General features: G+C 39.2%; 2 protein-coding genes across 2 annotated transcripts in view; both read left to right on the forward strand.

The window, feature by feature from the left end:
* Positions 1–21,481, forward strand: part of LOC146004954 (E3 ubiquitin-protein ligase ZNRF2) — a 309,378-nt gene that overhangs the window by 215,995 nt on the left and 71,902 nt on the right. The window contains exon 2 of the mRNA XM_083144021.1: positions 19,892–19,987. Within this exon, the coding sequence (XP_083000147.1) occupies positions 19,892–19,987 (96 nt within the window). The remainder of the gene's footprint in view (positions 1–19,891; positions 19,988–21,481) is intronic.
* The window catches only part of Prp16 (ATP-dependent RNA helicase l(1)G0007), a 400,014-nt gene that overhangs the window by 166,123 nt on the left and 212,410 nt on the right, over positions 1–21,481 (forward strand). The gene's annotated exons all lie outside the window — the stretch shown is intronic.

Genomic DNA, 21,481 nt, shown 5'->3' on the forward strand with positions numbered 1-21,481 from the left:
TGTAAATTTTTAGATTTTTTATGATAAATTTGACAGCCATTTTAGAATGTACCTCAAAATGTAACATTTAGAGCACATTACTCAGGAACACCACTCAATAACAGACGTTACTGTTAGCCTCCTAATATGTAACCTAAAATCAATTCTTGTTTTTCAAACACGCTACTTCCTAAGGTTAAGTTTAGTTCTCTTGTTATAAAATTCTCTTAATAAAATATCAAAAAATGGCAACATCATTGTCATTATCTTGTCTAAGTAATTATTGCATGGCATCTGATAAATTATCAAAAGACGCACGCAAATGCAAATTAATGTACATTAATTACCTTGATGGACGCACGTGTCTGCCTGTGTGTGTATCCAAATCAGCATGTTACTTTCTAATGTTCTGGACAATGAGTTTTTGAAGAATGGAAACCGAATAGTCAATCACTCTACTACCAAATCATCCCGTGTAACAGCATGGAATGTAAATGGAGATGACAAATAGCATCCACATATCTTTTGAACTTGACTCATTTTGTTAGAATCAGTCGTTCCACATGTCTTATCGATACCTCAAAAATACTGAACCCACAATTGTAATATTAAAATGGGCTCCAATAACTATCAAAGTTTAATTTTTGCATGGCTGAGTTGGGGTCATGTAAATTCTTGTCCTCGCTAAAGTACAGTATGCGTACGTTGCACAAGACTATATAAAAACAAAGTAAATTTGTTACACACACATAAGTGCGCGCCCGCAATTGCATAGCTGAAAGTCTACTGAACACACACACACATCAACTTTCGAGCACTAACGATGACCATTGCCATAAGCACAATCTCTGGCGTGTGTCCAAACATGCACTTCTATGTTCACTATCTAGTAGTAGCAATTTATGGTAGAAATCAATGGTCACTAAAAGTGCATGTTACAACGTCTGCCCACACCTGGGAGTTAGGAATGGAAGACATCGCCATTATGTTATTAAGTGTCCTGTTCAAAATGTCCTTACTTTTATTTTTAAGAAATTTGCCAGAGAACGAAGCGCGATAGTTTTCAATTACATAGAAAATGATGCACCCCCTCAGAGGAGTAACCACAAATTCTTGTCTGCGGGGGGAGTACTTGGATAAACTATTAATAATAGTAGTAATAATGGCACTATTATTATACGTACACAATTTATATAGCCTATATTAATACATTACATAATGAATTCATTCGCCCCACAACAAAAAATATGCCTCTGAAATGTGTGCGCTTCTTCTCCCCCAAACAATTGTTCATACATTTAAGACTCAACTGTTTGTAATAGTCTGACGTACTTACTTATTGTTACTTCTCCCTCTGGTAATTTACAATGCATTACAGAAAATAAATTGCTAGCGAAGCGATCAAGAAAACTTTTAGATCCAAATTTTTGCAAACTGAAAACAATATTGATTTAATATGGCGCAAAAAAATCATGGAGGCCCATGACATTCTCTTTTACATTTTTTTTTCTATTTACATCGTTCGGCGTCCAGGGCTGACTGCCGCCGTCCCCTATACATCGACCACAAGGAAAAAAACCTTGGGACGAAAAGTCCCCGCGCAGCTTTCCCTTCTTCCCTCCACCTCGGGCCATAAGGAAGCATGGTCCACTCTCCCCCTCCCCTACAAGCGGGAGTATGGTGTACAGGAGTCGTGGGTCTGCGCAGGTTGTTTTGCTCATGGTTCCACTATAGCTAAGGGTTTGAAATTGACAAGACTGTAAGAAAAGCAGATATTGCGAGCGAAACGAGCTAGACAATTTTATATAACTTTATTTACATTTGTATAAAGATATAAATCGAAAGGGGGCAATTGCCCTTCTGTGCCTCCTTGCAGATGCTCTTGACCGTCTGGAAGAAATAATGCACGAAAGACGTGAAAACTAAATCCGTCTTTAGTATCGTTTTGTCCTGCAACTCTTAGATTCTGCAACCTTTCTTTCCATAGTTCAATGTTTGCAACCTTACCCCTTACAATTGATTTCCGTCCAAGGTTGAGGCCCAATCTCCCCCCCCCTGTGGTTGCGCCACTGCACCTTCTTTAGCCGTAGTTGTTTTGTGAACTTTCATTGGCTTAAAAATACTTCATTTTCTTCAAGAGCATAATATAGTTTAATAACCGGCGATAAAATTCCTCTCCCCTAAATTTCTGGATTAAAGTATAATAATATAGGGGCATGGAAATCTGAAAGGGGGGTGCGGATGGCCACCTCTCTCCTTTAGAAAACGAATGTCAGCTAAAAGTATATATTTCACACGTATAATTTGATTCCAGTCATAGTAATTTACATTAATTATTATAATGGGTATGCAGGAATGCGATAATTTCGAATTCAAGTGGTGTTTCTTGAGGGGGCAACACTATTATCGGGGTAATATGCCCCATGGAAAAATACCTCGCTTCTCCCTCCGTCGAAAATATCTGCAGACGTCCATGATTAGGGCGGGGCATTAACCCCCCCTTTGGACTTCGTGCGCACGCCTATGGCTACTCATTTCTACACTACATGGAAGGTTTATTCAATTTCGAGCCAAAAGTGTAATTTTCAAATCAGGGTTTTTAAACGTCCACGAACCCATCAACTAATGGGTTCTATTGGGTTCCGCAACAATACCGGAACCTGTTCTATCACAGTGTAAATTCGGTCCAAGTTGCGTATTGTTTCATTTCAAATATGGAACTTAGACCGTCTTTAAATTGATCCGGAACGAAGGACCCTGTGCCGTATTTCAATTGATCCAGAAAAAAGGTTCCTGGAACTTATTTAAATACCTTAAACATAAAAAGGCTCTTTACGGTCCAGATCCATTTATGCTTGCTAATATTCCCTGCTGAACCTGAATTGAATTGATTTAAAATTCCTGATCCTTTAACAACCCTGGTGGAAATTCATTAATTTACAAACAACCATATTTTTAACGAAACATTAATCCCACACAATATACTGAGTTATTTTTCGCAATGTTCCAATGAATGGCAAGAGATTTGGGCTATTCCTTTTTCTTCCTTGATGTTTAATAGATTATATTTGTCACGCACCTATAACGTTACTAGCAAACATTTGTGAATTGTTCTTTCCTTGTAACGTTAACATCTACCATACTGAATTTATTTACGTTCCTTATGCAGATGGTATGTACCCAACTGCATTTTGTTCCGTTCCGCTACAGTGGTTTACATTTTGTTACATTCCTATGTAACGTTAATTAACCATATTGCCTTTCACTTCGTTCCGTTACGGAGGATTGCATTCATTACGTTCCTATGTACCGTTATTTACTACCATGTTGCATTTCGTTACGTTTTTTTGTAACGCTAGTATATACCACAATGCATTTCGTTACTACGTTCCTTGTATCCTTGTAACGGTAGTATATACCATATTGCATATTACGTTATGTTCCAATGTGCTCATTTCGTTCCGTTCCTTTATAACGTTAATATCTACCATAATACATTTTGTTACGTTCCTTGTAACGTCACTCTATAAGATATTGCATTTCGTTACGTTACATGGGTACCAGCAGTTGAACCATACTCTTCCTCCTACAAAATGGAACGTACCGTGTAACGCAAATTGGGTACGTTACGACTCCCTGGTTTATTTCCCCAATTGCAGATAATTCAGTTAGCGTCGTGTGCCTTTGTTATTTATATCTTCTACTCTAATCATGTGACATTTTTATACAACTTTGTTACAGTTGAATTTGCTTAAAGTAGTCTCTCTTCCTCCTTGCAAACTAATCCTTACACAGCTCACTAGCAAATAAGTTTACTACAGTGCGTTAAACTCAGGACATATTTTTTTAACTTAACTATTCTTTTTCATCATATTTGAAAACCTACATATGTAATATAACATCAGTATGAAAAATATTGAATTGGATGTATGTATCTCTTTCTAGTTTGGCTTCGTCGTTTCCTCTTAACGATCATGCTCTACTATGTGTGTTTGATTCTCTGAAATGGTACAGCCACTATTGCTCTGATTTATTTCATGTTCATATCCACAATAAATTGGGTGCAATGTAAGGGATTCGGCTGGTGTTTTATTTTTAGATCCTGAATTAGCATTTTTATTTTATGTTTATTAGTAAAAAAATGTTCAAGATGAAATTGCATACACATGTTTACTTTCCTGTTAATAACCCGCCCTCTGTTTTAGTACCAATGTGTGTAAATTTTTATCTACATTTTGAGAGCTGTCGAAATTTCTGCTTGTAGTGATAATTCTGACAGAAAATGTGATACCTTCACACAGAGAAAGAATGGTGGCCAGTAAAGTACGCAAGGAAAGCTTATGAAAAGTCTGTAGACTATTGCGAAAGCGGGAACGGCTATGATCAAAGGCATTATTGCTAAAGCATGGCGTAAAAAAGGTAAAAAAAAAAAAAGGTGAAGTGCTCCCCTGTGCATAGCACCATGCCATGAAGGCATATAGGGGGTGTGAGGGTAACGCCCCACACTTTCTTGATCCGGTCGTGAGTGGGGGTGATGTGATCAGCATCACGCCCCTGACCGCCTTTACCCCCCAGGGTTTCCCCCAGGTACCCATGTTATTCGACGCTGGGTGGGCGCCGGGGCCGCTTCCATCGTTAGAAAAGTTCCCGGATTTGAACCGGCCGGGGATCGAACCCGGGACCTTTAGCATGGTAGTCAGACGCGTTACCGACTGAGCCACCGCGGCCACATAGCATGGCGTGCTATGTTTGTTTATTATTGCAAAATTAAATTTAAAAAGTAAAATATTGTAGCAAGAACAAAAAAGTAAAACTATTTGCCTGCGATTTGTGTTAGCATTTATATAAATAATTAAATAAAACTGTTAAATATTGTAAATATTCGCTATTTTTATGTACGTCAACACTAGGGTTCTTTGCACCCGTCACATGTCCTTTCTTTACAACTCTGTTGCGGACATTAAAACACACCCATGCCCTCGCCGGGACTCGAACCCGAGACCTCCGGATCAAAGCGAGTTGAGCCGACCACCCAACACGCTCGGCTACCGAGGCTACCATAAAACTGTTATGTTGGCCTCTTAATGTAAATATATAGCCTACTTTTCAATAAAAATGTTATCTAAAAAGCAAATGAGCAGACACACGTTTTTCATGTTACATTTCATTTGCATGAGGAATATAATAGCTGCTTAAAAACTGCTATTCGAAGACGTAATTTTTATTTTTAAAAAATGGAGGGAGTGAGTCATTCATTCATTTATTTATTTCAGTGATCAGAGCGCCCCAATAATTTTGACAAGTCGGCGCCCCTGGTGCTTGCACCAAATTAGCCTGGTACCAAAATGCTCGACTCCCAAAATGTGTGTGAGATGGACGGGTTAAAATCCAGCAACTTTCATCTGAAGCGACCAAGTGTCGATTCGATCGAAGAGCTTGTTTTCCGAGTGAACCAAGCAGAGGATTTGGGAAGGTAAGCGTGTTGTTGTAAGCTTATCGTCGTCCCATTGAATACGTGCGTATTTGACTCTCGTGGGCATTCCCTACATAATATGCCTCGTGGGCCGGCGGTTTCAATGTGCGTGTCTTGCTTTGCTGTCGATATCGACCGGTTATGTTATTTGCGTGTTCTGTGTTCTTCCGCCAGGAAAAGGAGACAGCTATTTCTTCTGTGTTTGTATTCCAACAACATACTTGCTTTGAATGTCCCTTGGGGTCGATCCTTTATTAAAGGATGAAGCATTATTCTTTATACTTTTAGATTACAAGTCGATTTCGAATGGTTAAAAGCAAAACTTCAAAATACACAACACATTAGGTATAATTGTTTATTACACTTACGAGCCTGCATTTAAGAAAATCCACATCAGATTGTATCTGAAACATCGAGTTTGCTATTATCTCTTAACCGCGCGACAAGCCAATACATGTATTAGTGTTGGATTTTTCCCAACAAATGCCTCAAACTGCAGATAAACTGTGCATTCATTCTGTGGCCAACAAGGAACTATCTAGCTTCACACAGAATCTGGCAACTTCACATTTCATCATTAAACCGATGATTCGTAACTAAATTCATGTTTACTGAAAAGACATTTCAAAACCTTTTTTTTTTTTTTTTTTTTTTACTTTGACGAAAATGTAGTTGAAAACATGTTTCAGTTTGTTTTTGAGCACTTTATTTACCGAAGGCAAATCGATACTACACCTACAGTTCAAAGTGAGATCCACCGCATATCGAACCCGGGTCAGGAAGCATGTTCATTTTGCATATTTTGGCAACCTTCGCCCTGAAGGCATAAGATTTATTTTGCACATAAAGTATAATCGATATCGACCAAATTATGTTATTTGCTTGCTCTTCCACCAGGAATAGAGAATTTATATAATTCTACAGGATCTTTACATGTTTTGGCAAAATATGAGACTTTTCCGGATTGCAAACTATTTTGTGTTCTATCACTATCCTGTTGATCTCCGTGTGGAAGTGGTTAGCACAGTGTGCTGCCACGCCAGGTGTCCCGGGTTCGATTCCCGTGCTGGGCATGCTTGTAAGTGTCCCTTCATCATTCATCTTCATCATCGCGATTAGCCAAAAGTGGTAGAAAAGTAATATTCAATAAAAATTAAATCAAAATTCTATCACTATAAGAAGGTGTATCTTCTTAATAAATCCGAGCGACCACAGATGAAGAGAATTGGTATATTTAAGTCGTGAGAGATACCATAGTTTTAGCTCATGTTAAGCACTAAATGAATTAATGAATTAGTTTTAAACTTGAGTTTAAATTTGTTAATCATTCGTCGCTAGGAAAGCTTCAAATACCTGTACGGGGAGGAAATGCTACATCGCATCAAGAAAGCGAAACTACTATGAAGCTTAGCTTTCGTACTGAGATGCAGAGACAAGAATATCATCCCACACTAAAATACTCCCAAGAATCCAACTACCAGCGAGACACTGAGACGCACCAGCATGACGCTGGTAAGGGAAAGAGTACACTCCACACGCCGTAAACTTGAGCACGGAGACAGTGAATGGATGGACTCCACCACCAGAGCCCGCATGAAACTACAAACAAACAAGGCTACTGCCAAGCAAACAAGAAAATTTAGTCATCTAGAAGCAGCCAGCCAGAATTTGTTCATCATTTGTCGCCAGGAAAGCTTCAAAATTTAAGTAAGGAAGTTTTTAAGACATATTTTCCTTTATTTTGAGGCTCTGTCCTCAGTTATGTTATACTTAAGGGCTATCCTCGTATTGTGTGTAACGGGCAAAAATAACCTGAGTGCTGATGTGTCCATAATATACAAAATCCACGAACAATTGGAACAGATGCACAAAATAAGAGACGGCAGGCATTAAGTAGCCTGGGTTAAGAGAGGAGATGGAACTCCGAGAACAATGAGCAAGAAAATTATTTCTGAAACACCACCACTGAGATTACTCACGCATCTACGAGAGATAATTTCTCTGAATTATCCTGTAATGCCACCAAGCTGGCAAAGTGCCAGATCTTTCCCTATTAACCAACTACATTAACGTTTTCCTTGTATCCCACGCGATCTTCTTTCGGTGTGTGTCTGCATTAAATTCCAGAAAAAGATTGGCCAAATGAGCTTCGATCGTAGGAAATCTTAAGGGACACGCAAGGTGACATGTCGAGTGCAAACTGTCACCGCTGTCTGAAATTCGACGCAAGTGTTTGTAAATATTCATAAGCTTCCTAGTTTGAGGAAGGCCATGCTATCGTATTACTATTGTAGGGTTTCCATAGATAAGGAAACTGAAATTGCCCGCTTAAAGGGAATATTCTGAGCTTAGAAAGGCCACATTGTTTCTAGGTCCAGAAAATTATTTGTGTATTACTTGTTCACATCTATAGTCGGTATCCTGACATTTGTTGGCAGTTGCAACTAACTTAACAGGGTGCATAAAAATCATGGAAATGTTTGTTGGGAGTATTAATAATTTCAATAACTTTTCTTCCAGTGAAATTAAAACATTCTGGATGTACTATATAATTGTAATTTTAAATATTTCCATAGTCTTTAACAATTTTATTTAATGATAGTTTGCAAAATATCAGCTGCCATGTTTATTTACACTTTAGTGATAATGACGCTATTAACGATTTGACATGATTAGTATTTTGTATATTATTCTACACAATGCGTTTGCTATTTTTGCCCATAAAAATTGTTGAAATTTATATCGAGAGAAATTTAAATGTGTTTACAGTTTACGTATTACTGTATATTTCCTTTCGCATGAACACTCCATCAGGACATACACAGTCCATCAGTTTGAAATCTGGACTGATGCTGTAAAAAATAAACAATTCTTCATAGAAAGTTACTTATCTTGGATCATTCAAAGTAGGACCCTCCTGCATCCACACATCGTAGCGCAATGCCTACCTGTGCATGGAAGGATTGCTGGAATTAGTTTTGTGTAACGCTTTTTAAAATCATGTCGTAGCCTTCTTCATTGTTGGTACATCATAAAAGTGGGAACGTTTCAGTGCAGATTTTGGTTTAGGAAAAAAGTAATCACACGGAGCCAGATGCGGTGAGTAGGCAGGGTGTGACAACAGTCGATTTAGGGCCAAAAAGTTCTTCGCAATCACAGTCTTGCGACTTGGGACACTGTCATGAAGCAGACGCCAGCTGCCATAATCCCGATACTCGGACCTCACACGTGTTATTACTTGCACCAAACGTTTCAGTACCTCTAAGATAAAATGCAGCAGTAACAGTCTGTCTGAAATTTCAGTTTTCAATAATGATTCTCCTGACTTTCTCAACCAATTTTGCTGTTCTTACCGTCCCTGCTACACCTGGATGCTCGTTGTGTTCAATTGGCTCCCGTCCTTCACTGACACGCCTGAGCCATTCAAATACACGCGTATAGGATAAACAATTGTCCCTATAGACTTGCTACAACATGTGAAACGTTTTCGCAGTAGTTTTACCCAAGAGCGCACAAAACTTGATGTTTGCTCTTTGTTCCATGTTGAAATCACGACGCATTTTCACGACACGTGCCCACATTCAACAACGCCACAAGCGGCAATGTCGCTCAAGGTCAACAAGCTCTGCGTCGATTACCCGTTACTTGTTCGCACCACAGAACGCTTGCACAGTGGCACCATCTGCCGAAAAAATCAGTCTCTATTTCAAATTGTTGCACTGTGTATATGTTGTTTCCTTTTTCTTTCTCATAGCCTAATAAACACCGTCAAATAATTACCAGATTAAAGTACATTCACTAAAAGTGATTCTGATATCTACAAAATCCTTATATACAGTATTGTGTAAATGATTTCTTTAAAGTGATTTAAGTCAATCCACCTTGTAACCAAATATCTTGGCTTGATTGTAAGGATATTATTCTTGCATTACGTTTTTCAAGGCGTCCCAGATTCAAAGTATAAGTGACTTTATGTCCGTAAAAGATGTACATTTAAAGTGGGATCCGAACCACATGCGTAGTCTCCGCCCCTTGATTGGAAGGCGACAACGTTCCCAGTACGTCATCACAGAGGCCCCGGTCCCAATTAGCGTATACTAATATAAAAAACTAAATATGCTGACCAAGGCAGTAATTTATTTTATTAAAAACATAAACTAAAACGTAACGTTTCAACCTTCTAGCAAGGTCTTCAACAGACAAAAGTAACAAGATACACAAAAAGGGCATTATATATACACAAACATTACTCCCTCCAGACTATTAGAAAGTTGTTAGGAACTTTCTAGCAGGTGGCTTTCACTTTCCAACTGTACTTTCACCTAAAAGGCTAAACATAATTACTTTCATATAGAATGTGAAGAGATATTCATATAGAATATCTCACGCTCTTTTTCCTTCATTTTTCTCCCTTCTCCTCTCCTCTTTCTCTCTTGTCCTTTCCACTCTTTCTAACACCTTCTTCCATTCTTTGTTTAACGTCAGTCACCCATTCCAGTTCATTATGTCTTCTTCACCTTTCTTCTCTATTTCCTTGGCTTCCTTCCATTTTCTCACTAGCATTCTCTTCTCCCTTCCTATCTGCTTAGCCTCATCCCACTCTATGTCATGTCCTGTTTCTCTCGTCTCCCATTATACTGTAACCGTTATTCCAAATGGTTTCCAGCACCTTCACTACCCTTTCACTATCCCATTCTCCTATAATTTCTTGTCCCATTCTCTTTTTAATAATGTCCAAAACGTGTCCCCTCTTGATGCTCGGGAACATACTTTTCACGTCTGAGCTAAACATTGTCGTCTTCATCTTATTTAACTTAAGTCCTTTTATGAGGTCTACTACTTGTTCACTGTTCTTAATTGCTCTGCTTTCTTGCTGTGTTACTAACACTTCAATAACTTTCTTTAATTTATTTTCAAAGGGTTCCAAAATATTGTTTCTGCAGTTCATTACTGGTCTTAACTTTATCTCCTCTTTGTGTATCTTTGGAAAGCCTTTCAAACTTGGTAGTCTTCCTGTCTCCTTTATGCATTTCTTGAATCCACTCCTCCTACAGTCTTTAATGATTCTTTCTTTTATAGTTTGTTCTTCTCCTGTTCCACAAATCTCCTCATATCCATTTTCTTTTAGGTCTTCAAACTTCCTCTCGTACCATTCTCTTTCCATCACCACAATTGCTCCTCCTTTATCTGCCTGCTGTATCACCACAATTGCTCCTCCTTTATCTGCCTGCTGTATCACCACATCATTTCTTTTCTTGATTTTCTTCATCCCTTCCCTTTCTTTTTGACTCAAATTATCTACTTTTCCTTGTTTTCCCATTTCTTTTTTCAGTATGGCTGCTGTTCTTCTTCTAATCTTGTCTCTTTCTGGTTCTTCTTTTATATGGAGCACTGCTTCTTCAATGTCATATATAACTTTAGCCTTTTAGGTGAAAGTACAGTTGGAAAGTGAAAGCCACCTGCTAGAAAGTTCCTAACAACTTTCTAATAGTCTGGAGGGAGTAATGTTTGTGTGTATATATAATGCCCTTTTTGTGTATCTTGTTACTTTTGTACTTGATACAGAGTCTGATGAAGACGTTGCTAGAAGGTTGAAACGTTACGTTTTAGTGTGTTTTTAATAAAATAAATTACTACCTTGGTCAGCATATTTAGTTTTTCATAATCATGGAAACAACGCTTAATGGTGTTATAAACGAATATAAAGTGAACTTTTAAGAAATATATTTTTTTCGTGCCTTATTGAAAGTTGACACAGTCGGAATGATATCGACAATTTTGGCGGATGCACTGGAGCATGTACAGTCTGGACTGTAATAATCTCATTGATTTGCATTGGGATTGTTACAACCCAGAAGTGTGTCCCTGACTGTACATGCAAGAGTTTGAGTTGTTGTTTTAAGTCCACTTTAGGCACAGATAGGTTAATCGAGACTGGACCAGCAGTTTAAAGTCGTTAATTCGCCAATGTGTGTGTACCTCTAGTTCAGAAGTTTTTGCATTCAATCGCTCTGTTTCTTCTAGGAATGTGGAAAATTGTTTGTACTACCGTCTAAGATAATAACAGCACACTTCCATCAATGTTCAGAGACCTTAATTCCAGTTTCGGATCTGCAGTGCCTGGAGAATTCCTAAAAGATCTTCCTTAATCGTAGCCGGAAACTTTGAGCAAATTCAGGAGTATATCACGGATAAAACAGTACATCCTATTGATTTTCTGTCAAGTTTCCATCGTTGCAACGGCAGTGGGAGGACGTTGTCTTGGAGGAAATGGAACCTTACTTCGCTTTTCGTTTTAAGCTAATTGCCGGCATCACTTTTTGTCAGGTGCGTTGAATAATGGATTGCCTTTCGACCGTTGAGAAAATCCTATCGGATTTCATTTCCCAGTCGGAGCCTGGCGTTAATATTTCGATTTAGTTCCACCGTATATTATTATCCTGTGACAAAGCATATTTGAGGATTTAATACTTTTTTTTTTTTTTAGGGCTGAGCCGATACTACTTTGAACCGATACCGATACTTGAAAATTATAATAATTAAAAGTTCTTAAAAATATTTATTAACAATAGTGTGTAAGTATTCGACTCTTAATTATATGCATCAATTGCCCAAGATTTCTGTTTTAAAATATATAAAAGATTACATTAGAATATTAAGTTACACGTTATGTTTTCACAAATTAAGTTTTTGGACACAAAACTGGTGAAAATTAGGAGAAACTTCGAATTTTACATAATTTCCAGGATAATTGGAAAAATATCGGCCGATATCGGTAAATAAATTCCAAATGATACTTTCCGATACCCATACAATTTTTTTTATGCTGTTGTGCATTGCACCGTGCATGCTGTGCACATTTCAAATGAAGCTACGCTTAGTTTGTTTCGTCTCGTGCGAGGTTTTCCTCGATCTCGTCCTGAGTCTAGAAATAAATAATAATGCGCGATGCGTGACTCGAACCCGGGACCCCTGGCGTCAAAACTCGATAGGCTAATCTCTTCGTCAAGGGGTCCGGTTGAAGCGCTGGAAACAGCGTCTAATAAGCACATAACACCGGCAATCTTCAGCGGATCTTGAAAAATCCACTGACACGGATTCTACCAGAAATCGTACGAAAAATAAGTAAACTCAGCCTTTTGCTAAAAGCACCGTTAACGGCAGACGCGAACTCGGCAACGGCTCTAACGATCGCAAAAGGTTCATGTAAGTCACTAGGAGAAATACATTTTATTAACCTTTTTTCATTTTGATGCTTAGTTTAGACGCTACGGATGAGTTAAAAAATTTTGGGTGCTTCGGCCATTTTGCACCCTTCAAAGTATACGAGAAAGACATCGTCTTATGTAAAACCCTTACCATAATGTTGAAAACGAGGGTGTAAAGAGCCCCTTGAGAAGTGTTAAAAGTGCAAGATTGTAAAGGGCCCTGTACAGGACAAACATAACACATTAAAAAAACATAGGGACACACTAAATACTTTGTCAGAAACAGTGTAACAGGCCCGTTCTTCTCAAAAACTTATACAATTGTTAAAGCACCTTCATCATCTCCCAACATTGAATTTAAGCAATTTAGAAGATTAAAGACTCCGTCTGAATAGAGTAAAATCGGCACATTCAATAAGAATTTGCCGAATTCTTAAAATGCTTTACAAACTCGACCCATTGGAGGGTGCAGCCCTTTCAGCAAGTGACCATGAGCGAAACGGCTGTGCCCAATACGGAGCCGGTTTAAAATGACTTCTCGACTTGTATGAGGAACGCCATACTGCAGTGGTGGGCTTGATAGAACGAAGCTTGTTTCCCGGTACCTCATCCCACATTCCTGGCGAGCGTCAAGAAGCAGCAACGATTTCTAGATGTATTCAACCACACGGTACGGTTGACATATTTTAACGAACTAATAATGATAATTTATATTACAAAAGTTTTGTCTCAGTAGTTTTTCTAATTTTCTAAACTCTATTTCTATTCGTCCAGGACGTGTTCCTGTAATATTTTTACATCCGACAGACAGACGGGCATATCGACGGAGACATTAAATTTACCCATTACCTTTTCTCTTTCGTTTTAACTTTGCGTTGTTATTTGGAAGGTCTGTCTGTCAGCCCACCAAATTTTGTTTCTATAGCTCTTGTAGTTTTAGATAGCGATGGACAGGGTCCTTTTTTTAATACTGGTTAGTACCCTAAGACTCTTTACCTAGTAAAGGTACTGCTCCACATACAATCTTCAGAGTAACATTAAACAGGGTGTCTAGTCAAGAAAGTCATGAGTGTCAAGAAGAAGTATTTATTTTATTTATTTATTTACTCCGAGTTTCAGATACAGTCTTATTTGGCCATTTTACACTGAAACAGCATAAAATACAAGGGTTGGATAAAAAGTAATGGCAACACTGGCATAATTGCTACTTGACTGTATTGGCAGAGGAGCACGTGTTACATTCCTTCAATGTAATCGCCCCCCCCCCATCTCTACGACCTTCTGCCACACGTATGGAAGGCGTCGTACACCGTCAGCGCGTCCATCTCTGTCGATGTCCCGCAGTGACCGCCCTATAGCACGTATGATGGCTTCGCGCGTGTCGTAGTGCTTCCCGCCCAGTGGTTCCTTCATTTTGGCAAAAAGGTCGTAATCACACGGTCTCATACCGGTGAATACGGCGGATGTTCCAGTACCTCCCACTACCAGTGATGCAGGAGCGCCGTCACAGTGTTCGCAGTGTGACACTTTGCATTGTCAAGCAGGATGATGGGACACCGTGCCAGAACGTGCCGTCGATTCCTTCTTAATGCGAGACGAAGGTGGTGTTGCAAGAAGGTGCAGTAGTAGGCTGCGTTAACCGTCTGCCTAAGAGACGTTGTTCTTCTTGCCTAACCATATTGTTAGGGCGCTTGCACTCTCGTCCTCTGCTTCAGAGCACTGCTGTTTGTGACTGAATAACATACAATCGCACCCTACTCACTATACTTCCTCGTCTGACATTCCTTTATCAACCACGAAACGGTTGTGGCGCTGTGACTCGCCCCTTTCACGGGACAGCAGTGTTGCCATTACTTTATATCCAACCCTTGTAGAAACGAAAGATAAAAACAATAACAAGATGGGATAGATTTACATGTTCTTGGTCAGTAATGTTAAGAAAATACTCTCTGGAAGGAAAATATCTACATCCAGGGGAAGTTTGTTGTAGATTTCTGGCAGCCTGTAAAACAAGGAGCGTTGTAGAAGGGATAGCCTAGTGGTTGGGTTATGGAAGAGTTGCAGGTTGCGCGTTTGCTTTTGGGGTACCCTAAGTGTAAATTCACTGATTAGGAGATCAGTTCTAATTTTGCCATTTTTATCTTGTACAAAAATTTCATGTCGGCTAGATCACGACGAAAGGATGAAGAGTGAATATTCAGAGCAGCCATGGTGTTTGATTTGGATACATGTCGGAAAGAAGGTATACAATGGCAAGAAAGTAAATGAGAACAGAATCTATTCTGGTAAGATTGGTTTTTGAGGCCATTGTCCAAATAGGGGAGCAGTATTCAAGGATGGGTGAGATGAAAGATTTAAAGAATAAGGCAAGAGATGGTGGGTTTTGAATTTCACTAAAGAAATCAACAAGTAGGTCAAGAAGTCAATAATAATAGTGTTAAGAAATTATACTTGTGGTGAAGAATTTTTGTTGTCACAATGACTGATTGATTTAGATTATTTTACTACACTTTTATGCTCCCTTTGGCTAATCGCGAAGGTGAGGATGAATGGTGGTAAGGGATAATCACAAATATATAGCGACGACAACACGAGCCCCACATAAGATTATACTGGCTATGAGTCCAGACGCCAGAGCCTCGCTAGTCTGCCAAATGCAGTTCAGGATGCATTAATAGATAAAGCAAGTCTAATTCTCGTGTTCAATACAGCTTCAGTTTTCATCTTAACTGGCGTTTTTGTAGGGTTTTTTCAGCAAATATTTGGTTACTTAATTGCTAATTTCCAACTTTTCCTAAGTGAGGGTTGAATAAATAAAGATTAATAAAAACGAAAACAAGGTTAATTAAAAGTCATGAAGTTAAGCCGACCTGCGCTACGACGCCAGGTGTCCCGGGTTCGAATCCCGGCATGGGTGTTTGTGAGTGTCCAATTTCATCATATCCACTCATCCCCATCTTCGCAATTAGCCAAGAGTGGAAGGAAAGCGAAGTAAAATAAACTAAATCAATCAAATGAAAAAGTTGAGAATTTTGGATGTGTTATTTTGTTAGAAAGAATACTCCTTTTTTTTTCAATTTTTGTGTGACATGCTTTTATCAACTCCGCTGGTCATCTTTTCACTTCCTGACACATGTCTGGGTCTCCAGCTTCCTTCGAGAAAAAGATTCCAGGGCTAGAAGAGAGGAGCAGTAATGGAATCTCTCCCCCCTGAACAATGGTGAAGTGATGGTTTTCTTCCTTTCTCCTTAAATAAAGGAACACTTCCTTTGCCGGGCTGTAGTTATCCTGTTGCCAACTCGCTGAAAGCTTAGATGGAAGAATGATGAATGCTCGGATCCTGTTGAAAGAGAACTGTAATGGCTGCCTCTGTCCGAGAAAGACCCTCCCCCCTTTCTTTTCCTCTCTCATACTAAAAACCGCACGATTTCGATAGACTGGAGAAAACACGAAGGGGAAGCGTGCTGCACCAACGACATGAAAGAATTCGCAGTGTGTTTCATTTTATCAGAGGCTTAAAGCCTCTCGCATTGCTGTGACAGATCCAACACTCTGCAGAAAACACTGCATTTTTGAAGAATCAAAATTATAATTTTCTCGTTGGTACACCGTTTTCATTATATACTCTGTCCCAGCTAACTGTGGAGCAGGCGAACGAAAACAAGTCTCTGCGCAAGTAGGGACGCGAGACGGCTCCAGCAATAAACACACGACAGGGAACGGTGTTGCGTGAAGGAGAGGAAAGTGGCTGCAGTTACCGGCCTTTCAGCAGCGTGTACAGCTTCGCTCTGGCCACTGTATTTCTCCCGCTACTCTGACGCAATGCGCGGCCTTACTCCAAAGTTAGCTGGGACAGGGTATAGTCTATACAAAGTTTTGTGGTTGCCGAAGATACAATGGTTGAAGTTTTGTCGATATTTCAGTATTTCCTGTAGGAATTGATAGTAGGAATGACCAAATTCGGATATTCTGATATCCGAATTGTCCTGATATTCTGATTATCCGAAATGATTGGATATTCATATTATTCTAAATGTCCAGATATCCGAATGTGTGCATAATCCGGACAGTCTTATTGTTTGATATGGCGACCGAACGTACCACCGACAAAACGTACCTTTCACCTGAGCGGCTACCTGCGAAGGGTGTTCTAATGAGTCTAAAAATATTTGCGATGCGACAAAACGTACCACTTGATGGGACGGCAACAAAATCATTTACCGAAATTAAGATTTTCTCTAGTTTTGCTGATTTCCATCACACGTTATCCAGGCTTTGGACTGGCAAAATTACTATATAATGTATATATAGCTATTTTGGCGTGTTTAAATTCAGCTGTGGTTAAGCTGTCGTCCACATTTTTTTATCTTTTCGTCTTTTTTTCGATCTTTATTTCAGTTGTCAGTTCTAACCTAACCTAACTCCACAAACGGGTGGCAGGTTGCGCACCGTATTGGAATGTCTGACATGTTCAAGCGTTTTCCTTGAGGTGGTACGTTTTGTCGCGGAGTAAATATTTTAAAGGTAGGTGTTTATCTGAGTGGTACGTTTCGTCGCGAAAACCCGAGTGGTACGTTTTGTCGCTGGTACGTTCTGTTGGGACAACGTATTGTTTATCCGTTTTACGGGCTATCGACATACTCTTTTATTCGTCACTGGACGGATTTTCTACAAATACTTCATCAAATCTGTAGGCTTGATATTTGGTTATCCGGGTTATCCGTTGCAACCGAAACGGATAATTCGGATATCCGTTATCCGGATTTTGTATCCATCCGTAGTTCTTACCGAGCGAGAGATAGATAGCTTCTTGTTAAACCGAGACGATACTTTGTACGACCCCCTGGGTGTCGTTCGAGACTTCAGTCATAAAGACGTGGATATTTGTCACAACAATAAATATATCCACAATTATAGTTATTTCATGAAGGCAAAAACTATTTGTATTGAGTTTAAGGAATTATTCAACGTCCTCAGATTGTACACAAAATACTCTGTGGAATTGGTAGCGTCATGTTTTTCTAATGCTCCAATATTTCCTTTGAAATGTGTGTGCATATGTTACCTCACTCGTAATAATCAATGTTCATTGCCTTATGACCTTGGCCGATAGCTTATAGAATCGATTCACCCGATGCTCAACTTCAGCTGTATAAGTTGTTGTAAGTGGCAACACTTCATAGTTGAATTCCAGCTAATACACAAAGCAATGGATTATTTTATAGGAACCTGTTATAGATGTAACAAGGAACAGAGTAAACATGTGGGGAGCAAATATTTATTTATTTCCAAGTGAATAGGAGTTTCTTTGTTCTTTCATGTAATTTTCATTCGCTGCATCGTCGCCACTAATGTAAAATGTAAAGATCGATGTTAAAATAAACAAATACTCGTGCAAACAGAACGTAAAGAGGCGTGCAAACAGTTCAATTGTAATAATGATATCACCTGTTACAAGTAAAATACGCAGCATTAATTTGCAAAGTTGTACAGTCACGGACACTTCTGGGTTGTAGCAATTGAGTCAATGGAATCGTTACAACTCACAACTCTCAGCCTTAATTCTTAGTTATTCAGAAATCAAAACATAATTAGTAGTGGAGAAAGATGTCCGTACTAAATAGGTAAATTGTACAAAAATGTTTTACCTATTTTCTAGCATAGTTTTATAGTCTCGAGCACCCCTGGCTTGACTTTTAATAAGGTCGTTACAACCCAGAAATGTCCATGACTGTACGTATTGATCAATGTAATGAAAGTTACATTAGCAAAAAAGAGGGATAATAACCATGACAAAGTTCAGAAAGATTATAGGCGGCCCTTCCCGATGGCGTAGTGGTAATTAAGGGGTCCCGTGTTCAATGCCCGATTGAGAGACATGCCACAGTGGTTCGGATCCCACTTTATACTGTAGGTCCAGTTCTGATTAGCCTTTCTGTGCATATAGTGGACTTAAAATAACAAATCAACCAAACAGAAAGCTTATATTGTGATAATGCATTCACTTGGTATCAATCATTCAATTCATGATTATTATATCAACAGTATCAAGGCACAAAGTTTTGACTCTTAGAATAATTTGTCCTGTAAGTAATTATCATCTTGCATTAACAAGAACTAACATTCTATTGACTTGTAATTACGTTTCTTGGTGCGCCAACACGCAATTTGATTGCCATCACCTTTATATACATACCGTGGCTTTAAAAAGTCACTTAGCACATTAAGGACCAAACACAGGACAAAATATAACCCCACTGATTATTATCGCGACTGTGAATCCAAGCAACAGAGCATCGTTAACCTGTAATAATACCGTTTCCAGCTTGCGCTACCCGAAAAAGAGGTTGACACATGGCGTCTTCCAAACAGGTCACACGTCGCCTTGTAATCAAGGGGTCCCGGGATCGATACCCGGTGGAGGCACATAGTGGTTCGGTTCCCACTTTAAACTGTAGGTCCAGTCCCGATGAGCCTTACTGTGCATAAAGTAGACTTAAACACCAAATCAATCCAATCCAAATAGGTCACTCCTTATACACCCTAACATATTTCGGAATAAAATGTGAAATTAATCAAAGTAACTGCAAAGTATCAAGATCCCTCCTTTCTCTGCCTCTATGCGCGGCCTAGCTCCAGAGATAGCCGGAACAGAGTATAGTGCAGTACACTCTATTTTCAAGTCTATATTCACACGTATATTTGCATATTTTTGTTTGAAGGGAGATTTTGAATGCTTTCATTTCATGACTTTACTGGGGCGGAGTGGCAAGGAATGTGCACCCAAGATATTCTTTTTCACTTCACATAAACGTACGGCAAGAATTTGCCACACAAAATTGTCAGCTCCGGGACTTGAAAGCTTTGTTGTTGTTGTTGCTCCAATTCGCTGTGACCTCTGTGTTGATACATAAAACGTGCATTATCGTTTAAATTGTCACAACATTGGATAGAGTCATGGACGTAATGGCTTCAATGGGGTTGAATTTTGCGATAAAATCAGTAAAGATTATGCACTTTGTAAGCGCATTTATTCTGCATAATCGCGATCCTCATTTGCAATTCAAACAACGAGTAAACAAGAACAGAGATCAAATTAAACCGCCTCGCACAGATTTGCAGCAATTTGAAAGTTCATAAATATTATTTTTTGGACTAGAAGTAATGTGGAGAGTGTTGTGTGAAATGTGGTTTCGCTGTTTGGCTCATGTTTTCGTTTTATTTTTTACAGGGATAAAATGTCCTGTGTGTTCCAAATTTGTGTTGCCGGACGACATAGAATGCCATCTTGTTATGTGCCTGACGAAACCCCGCCTCAGTTATAACGGTAAGTGTTTTATAAGTTGTTCTTTACTGCACATACAGGTAAGAATGTGACTGTTGCGCTCATTTTAAAGTGAGGCAATGCCACTCTCACCGTACGGTCTCTAGAAGAAGTGCTTTGGAGTTCAAATATAAAAAGGAAAGCTGAACTTCCGCGTCGCACAACGATTTGGCGCATTGCTGGCTTTTTCACCACGCCATGAAGACGTATAGGAGGTGTGGAGTTAGAACCCCACACTTTCTTGATCACAGCCGAGGTGGGGGTGATGTGATCAGCAACACGCCCCTGGCCGCCTTTACCCCCCAGGGTTTCCTCCAGGTACCCACTTTGTACGACGCTGGGTGGACTCCGCAGCCGCTTGAACAGGTGGAAAAAAAATCCCGGTTCTCCCCCGCCGGGGATCGAACCCGGGTCTTTCGCATGGTAGTCAGACGCCCTAACGACTGAGCTACCGCGGCCGAGAGTAGCAAAAACTTTTTTGACTGATTAAATTATACCTCGGATTTTAGGTGTTAACCTATTTTTTCCTTTACAGGTATGTAAGAAATAATAAGTTCTGTCAGTTTTTCGTTAAAAAAAATGCAACAACTGGTGAAGTTTTAGTGTCTAGAAAGACTATTTTGCTTGTTAGAACTTATTTTAGATATATGCACTTAAATCAAGTCGCCTTTTTAGATATTTATATACTTTTAATGGGAGGCATTTCCTTCGTTTGGTCACGAAAATATTCAATGACGAACGTGTTTGAAACGTACTCTGTCGATTTCTCTTCCACCAAGTCCATGGTGATTTTTTCAAAGCTCTAAACAAAACAAAATGTCTGGTGCCACTGTTACCTGTACAATCCAAAGTGGTCTTCCTCACTTTCGCGTCACTTCGGTGCTTTGTGGCATTCACGCCTTGCAAACTAACATTTCAGCATTGAAGTTTGCACCACTGACTTATGTTTTTTTTTTTTGTGTTTTTTTTTTAAGATTACTTTCAGCATATAAGATGATCCTCACAGACAAAATTGCGTAGTTTGACTGTGGATATCATGAAGAAAGATTTTTGCCTAGCTATACGGAGAAGAGTGGATTTTAATAACAAATTTCCAATGGTAAGTTGTGCCATCGCCGTAGGGTTAGGCAACACACATAACGTTATGCAAGATAGTGCGTATTTCAGGATGTAGGTGTCCCATTTCAATTGTCGGTGACTATACATAATCAGCATTTTTCAGGAATATTGAACTATTTTTAAGTTTTTTATAATATATCTCTTTCCTGCCACTTTGGCTAATCGTGACGATGAGGATCATTGGTGATATGATGAAATTGAATAGGGACACTCGCAAAGAACACCCATGCCCAGGTCGGGAATCGAACCCGACACTCCTTTCACTACTTTCATGTTTTGTCATCCTCATCGTTACAATTTATCCCAAAATGACAGGTGACAAGACAAACACAAAATATAAGACCTTACGCAGGATTCGAATATGCCAGCCGCTGTTTT

Source organism: Lepisma saccharinum, chromosome 22 (assembly GCF_977018435.1).
Source record: "Lepisma saccharinum chromosome 22, izLepSacc3.1, whole genome shotgun sequence".
In the NCBI taxonomy this organism is placed as follows: domain Eukaryota; kingdom Metazoa; phylum Arthropoda; class Insecta; order Zygentoma; family Lepismatidae; genus Lepisma; species Lepisma saccharinum.